We start from the raw sequence: 6,771 nt of genomic DNA on the forward strand, positions 1-6,771 counted from the left end.
CATAAAAATATTCATTATACAATTAATCCAAATAAACAAAGAAAAAAATCTTGTATTTTCCTCTTTTGATATTTTCATCCATGCAAAGGTGGTATATTTTCTATTCTATTTCTTTTTTTCTAATTTTCTATCATTCCTATAAATAGCATGGGTTGGTAAACTATGAATATTCTACATTAAAATGTCTTCTCGAATGGAAAAGGTTTTTTTATCAGAAAAAAAAAATGGAAAAAGGTTAGGAGGAAGGAGAAATTTTCATGTTAGTAGAGTCATAAAAGGGGCGACAGTGAATAAGAGTGTCTGCTTGGAAGAGGAGGAAGTATTTTCTTTCTTTCTGCAATTGTCTGTTGTCAATGAGACCAAGTGGATCCCATCAATTTCATACATGTTCACCTCAACTCTCAACAAAGAAAAAAAGCTTACATCATTAAATAGCAGTAAATAGTATCAACCACTACCCATTTTTTCACAAGTACCAAACACGATTCTACTTATAAGTTGCTTTTGTTACCATGCAATTTTCCAACACACTAAACATCATTCCAAATATTGAAGGAAAATGAAATTGTACTCAGACAAGATTTTAGTTTGAAAAATAGCATACAATGATGGAGAGAGATCTGACTGATAGACATGAATTTCTATCTTTTTCACACCGAAACCTACTGTCTCTCACACTTACAGTGCACTCTATCATCTAAACCTTCACATTAGTTTGGTTATTTACAAAACATAACTTAACGCACCGAAATTGCTTGTTGACAGAATCTTACGAGATATTCCAACGGCACCTAAAAATAGAAACCATTCAAATTGGAAAGAAAAATCATAAAAAAACACCAAATTTACCAGTTGTAGCCATACTCTCCTTTTTGGGGGTAAGGACTATTCTCTATATTACGATTTTGAAACACGAAAGACCAACCACCTCCCCTATTCCTAAAAATAAATCTATCTACTCTGTTTTGGACCTAATTAGAAAATGGCTTAGACAAGGAGACAAATAGTTGAGAAAAATTATATTTCAGATCTCTACAAAACTACGCATGCATGTAACAAAAGCAAAATCGAACATGTTAATTCAATCTATTTTTAACTTAAAATACTAGATAGCCCGCAAAACCAATACAAAGTATACCAAGTCCCGGAAAAAGTTGGACTGGCCAGAATGTATAGATTGAAGCCGCTTAAATGAAGCACCTTGAACAAGTATACCAAGTCATTCCTATATTCCATAAACTCCCATGTCAGAATTGAAATGAAAGCAAACATAGAACTTATTTCAGCCAGCTGCAACAAGCTCGTTCAGTAAAATCTCAAACAAACTAAAATTTACAAAATTTAGTTTTACTAATCACGTACATAAGTAGGCATTTGATCTAGTTAATTCTAACACTCTGCCAGACAAAATGCACGACTACTAGCTTGATTCCTCCACAGCCTCATCCTTAGCTTTTGATTTCCCCTCATCAGCAATATGAAAACCCTCAATCTTGCGTGACACCTCATCTGCAGTTACCTTCACCTTATCAATTGATCCATTTGCAGACAAAGCCTCCGAGTCATCGAGAGTCAATGGGCCAGTCTGCCATATTCTGATGGTTCCATCCTCAGATCCAGAGGCATAGGATTCTCCACCAGGAGAAAAACGAACACAATGGACAGGACCATGGTGCCCCTTGTTGCATGCTGCCACATAGATTGATCATCAAAACAACATACACACAATAAAGGATCAAAGAACTAATGGTCAGTAGCTCACCAATCTCATTGCCTGTATGGAAATCAAAAACATGAACCCACATATCTTCTCCTCCTGCAACGAACTTGTTCCCAAATTTAGGCTCCAGTGAAACGGATTCCACAGTGCAGGGCATATCATAGCTCTTCACCAGTCCATAGCTAAAAACAAAGATAACTAAGATGTTAAACCATATAAGCAGATTTGGGAAGAAACATAGACCATGTGGCTTGTACTTACTAATTAGCATCCCAAAATTTTACAGTAGAACCATCAGCAGTTGTAATATAACGGCCGTCCTGACTCACTTCAGCACTTGTCACAGATGACTTGGTTTCAAGTGTCTGGACTATTTTACCACTTCTTACATCCCATAACCTGTGAAACATCAACTAGATTCAGTGCAATATATATTCAATGCTAATATGTATACCAATAAAATAAAAGCAAGAAAGCTAACACACAATTTACAACACAGGCAAACTTTCAGCATCAAAAACTAATGAAAAATATACCTGACTCCTCCCATATCGGTACAAGAACTCAATATTGTCTGGTCACTATGAAGCCAGGCAACAGTTCTGACAGAACCAGGGGACTTATCCACTTCTCTGGGTGGTGCATCAGGCCGATTCATATCATAGATGCGGAGAATTTTTTCCACTCCCCCAGTGAGCAAAAGGTGAGTATCCTGCTCCAAGGTATAAAATGTCAATGAATACGAAAATGTATGCATTTGAAGGCGAAATCCATATAAGCGGGACTGAAAAAGGATATTTGCAAGACATGCGCAGACACTATCTATGCCAAAGGATCTGTATGCAGTGAAAAAGTAACACTTAAACACAAAATGAGATGTAGAATAGTGTTTTGATATTGACTTTCAAAATTCCAAGGAATTTAAAATGCATGGAAATAATATTACTCTGAATAAATTTCTTTCATTTTTTTACAATACTTTCCTTAATTTAAAGAGTAATGTAAAAATCCTTAACTTTTTATAAATTCTTTGGATTTAACATACAAACAAGCCATTTTTTATGTATGATATTAAAACTCACTTAAAAATTGAATTCCTCACCCAAAATTCACCATCGAAGTACCCTAAAATTGGTGGAAAAGAAAGTTTGGATCAAGATAGATTCTCAAATAAAGAAACATAAAATAAATGCTCAAAGAATTAGACAAACTTTTCAATAGAACCTTAATAATAATATCTGCCTAAAATCTAAAAACAAAACATACAGATCCATACAACTTCCCCTTATTGTACTGCATTGTGCCTCCCATGTTCCAGAGGGACTAAACCTTCCACATTTTGAAAATCTGAATTTAGTGGTTTATGGAATCAGTGAGCATTTTGGCTATCCTTCTTCCCTTATATGTTCTGCTGTGCCTCCCCTCACTAGCCTACCAAAATTGGATTTACACTGAATGTTTAATGAACCACTTGATTTCCCAGCTAAAAGCTTAAATTGATAACAAATGTATCTTCCTGCACTGAAAGACTTGACCTTATGAACTTTTGATTTGGTCACTTCTGCATTATTTTAAATTGTACACTGTACTTTGCTTTTATGATTTGTTTCAATATGAAGTTCGAATATTGGATATATATTATTCTAGAATTATATTTTCTTTGGATGCTGTAGTTAAGTATTTAAAATTTTAATAGAGTTCATATTTGGTTTACTCTTACAACTTTATGGACCCTCAATGAATCTACAAAAATTATATAGTATGATGCCACTGAGGTTTGGATTGTTGGAACTTGGAAATGCAGCAGAATCAAAATTCCTAAAGTTCCAACGTTATTCAGCATTAGAGGTGTTCAGAATAAAACCAATCCAAAAATCAACTAAAACAAAAAGAATTTAATTGATTTGGATTTTCTTCATTGAACACTTTGGAACTGATTCGGTTTGAACCAAACCAAAACCAAAATCAATAATTCAAATATCATTATATTACTTATTATTTGACTCGTATATGAGACATGTAAGAGGAAAATCTAACTTGACTTATGCCTATAAATTAGTAGAAAAGTAGTAGTATGTTTAATATATACATATGGTAGAGTTAGAGTTATCAAGGTGGTGTAAATATTACATTATTAGCCTTAAGGGATAAAAGTGGTTAAGCAGGATAAAAATATTACTAGAAACAATATAAAGAGACCAGTTTTAATGTTTCTGACTTGACTTTCACGCTATATTGTATGAATGTGAGTCAGGGATTTGTTAGACTTATGAGAGGTAGATCTTGGGAGATATCTAGTATTTATGTCACCGTATACCAATACAACATACACCTTTGTTTTTTGTTTCTCCATTGCTGTAAAAGGGTACCTCACCTTTATATTTTACTCTAGTTCCTTTGCTAATAGGAAAATGAAAAAGAAAGCTACTAGTCTATCTAAATAAATAGTTGAATAATATTCAATATTGAAGAGAACAGATCTTTAATTACAATGGCGCATGAAATGAAATTTTTCATCACGATATAGCATCGGCCTGTCATGTCAAAAAGGCTAGATACATGTACGGATAAAAAATTATAAACAAAACTAAAAGTCGATCCAAACCAAACCAAAATAAATGGTTTGGCTTGGATTTCCTTCATGTTCAGAAACCAATCCAAATATAATTTTAATGTTTGGTTCGGATGTACTTTTAATCAAAAAACCGAACCAAACCGCATGGTGACACACCTTTACAACATGCAATAATGCTAGCAACAAACAAATGTCAATGTCTTCTAAATCAATGTAGTGACTATTTGCATGAAACCAAATGAATGAATCTCAATTCATGTCAACTACCATGGTCCAATTTATTTTATGCATTTACAAGTCATTGATTTATTGATTTTTCCTAATCCAGAAATGGATTTCAGCAGAAATCCTAGTTATCAATGAAAAATAAATTAACGCATCCAAATCTACCTCTGAAAAGGCACATGCTCGAACAATGTGCTTGTGCTCAAATGAGTGCAATTCATCTCCTGTCAAAGCATCCCAAACTTTCCTGCTCAAATAAACCAAATGTAAACTTTTAATCAATGAATTAAAACCTTGATGATATAAGGCACTACATTAATTGTTGGGTCTAAATTGATCACATCATACTACTTCTATGTTGTAAGAAAGGCAAATAAAAGAGTGACTCTTATGTACAGAAACCCTAAAGCTAATAACATGCGTCAGATACATTACCAGGAAGATCTAGCTGCCAACACTACAGAATACATGTCAACACAAATATACTTCAACTGCCAGTGAGGGTGTTCCTAAGGCAATAGCAAGTTACTAACATCAACGGAGCACACAAGAGAGTGCACAAGAGAGTACAGACAAGCAAGAAAACAAGTTTACAAGTAAACACAGTACTAATAACAAATAAAACACCATAAAATGGATGGAACAACGAATAAAAACTAAGAGCCAACACATTTAAAAGAAAATTACAAAAATAAAACAAAATCACATACGTTGAGAAATCAGCAGAAGCAGTTGCAGCACGTAAGGCATTAGTATCCAAGCAGCAACTCCACACAGCACCTTTGTGCCCTTCAAATGTTCCAATCCAGTCCCCAGTCTCTCCATTTCTGAGCATGGGACTGGAATCTGAACACCAAGAAAAAACTTAAGCATGAAATCTTCCACTCCACGTGATTATACACAATACATCAAAACCCAATACAACAAGCTCAGACACTCAGTCAGTGCCGAAATAAATTATTTAACTGGGCCTGAAATAACACCCCAAAATAATTTTCTTTTATTTTCATTTATTTGAGCGCGAACAATAATATTAAGTAACCTCATACTATCTATGACGTCGATGAGCACTTGGGTATCAACATCTGAGGACCAGGCACCAACACAAATCTAAAATAATTTCAGATCCAGAAAAAGACGATGATTATTCCGAATTGAGACACGAAAACATTTACCACCCCGAATTTAAAGCTGAAAAGGCAAAGATTGTAGAAAGAGAGAGAAAGAAAGAAAGGGTACCCTTGCTTGCACTGATGAGGAAAAACCCATCAGGCGTAACAGGACTGTAGAAGAGATCGACCACCGGGCGCGAGTGGCCGTGGCACACGAGGGGAACTGCTACCTTTTTCTTGTCCATTCTCCAATACTATTATCGTGATAGCTGAAGCCTACTTAATGGAAAGATAAAGCCAAATAACAATAACAATTGTAAGGGAAATTTAGGTCAATTTTTTTACGGAAGTATGAAAAGATTATTATTCTTGTTATTATAGAGAAACCCTAAATGTACGGTTAGAGTAGCAAAGAAGAGGATGAGTAACGAGTATGGTGTATTGATTGATAAGAATGGGTGTATTATGTGGCTAATAAGAGTGAGTAGAGAATTGCAGAGCAGAGAGAGAAGGGTCCTAAACCTAACCCTGGGAACTGAAAATGGCGTGAAGAATTGGGATCGAAATGATAAAAGGATGGAAAATAGTGTTATAGTATTATTATATGAAAATGGTAAAGAAGGAGAAGAGGAAAGGGTAGGTTTGTATTGTAGGAGTATGAGGGTGGAGGATAGGCACGAAGCGAGGTTAAAGTGGCTCTGGATCAACCCTTTTGTACCGTGTCTGTGCTTTCTCTCTCCGATGGAGATGGAGATGGTGGATTCTGGACCCCACTCCAGACACTTACACGTATGCACCCCAATCCCCAACCCCCATCTCTTTTTCCTATTCGCACCCATATGGATCACCATGGGCCTAGGCCCAATCATCTTCTAGAATTGCATTTGTCGCGTAAATTAAATCCATCATAGATGAAGATTAGATTGATCTTATTGGTCTAAGTTCTACTATTTTCGAACTTCTTGATGATCACATAGGATAATTATCTTATTTTATTGTAATTACTTATATATAGTATTAGCAATGACAAATAAATTATTTTTCATAGATATTGTTTAATTTATCTAAGTTTTGATGATAAATCTTTAATATCCAAAATTTTATATTGAATATAGAAATGAAGATGTTTATGTATATGT

The 6,771-nt window shown here is 34.7% G+C and overlaps 1 protein-coding gene across 1 annotated transcript; it reads right to left on the minus strand.

Moving 5' to 3' along the window:
* Positions 1 to 1,133: 1,133 nt before the first annotated feature.
* LOC114177944 (uncharacterized) lies at positions 1,134 to 6,323 on the minus strand. Its single transcript, XM_028063557.2, has 7 exons — positions 5,760 to 6,323; positions 5,231 to 5,366; positions 4,686 to 4,767; positions 2,257 to 2,432; positions 1,982 to 2,119; positions 1,763 to 1,902; positions 1,134 to 1,689 (listed from the first exon to the last, which is right to left on the minus strand). The coding sequence occupies exons 1-7, from the start codon at positions 5,875 to 5,877 to the stop codon at positions 1,421 to 1,423; spliced, it is 1,059 nt and encodes a 352-aa protein (XP_027919358.1). The 5' UTR covers positions 5,878 to 6,323; the 3' UTR covers positions 1,134 to 1,420.
* Positions 6,324 to 6,771: the final 448 nt, after the last annotated feature.

This window comes from Vigna unguiculata, chromosome 3 (genome assembly GCF_037176805.1).
Source record: "Vigna unguiculata cultivar grain cowpea cultivar isolate G323 ecotype 2 chromosome 3, ASM3717680v1, whole genome shotgun sequence".
NCBI classification, from domain to species: domain Eukaryota; kingdom Viridiplantae; phylum Streptophyta; class Magnoliopsida; order Fabales; family Fabaceae; genus Vigna; species Vigna unguiculata.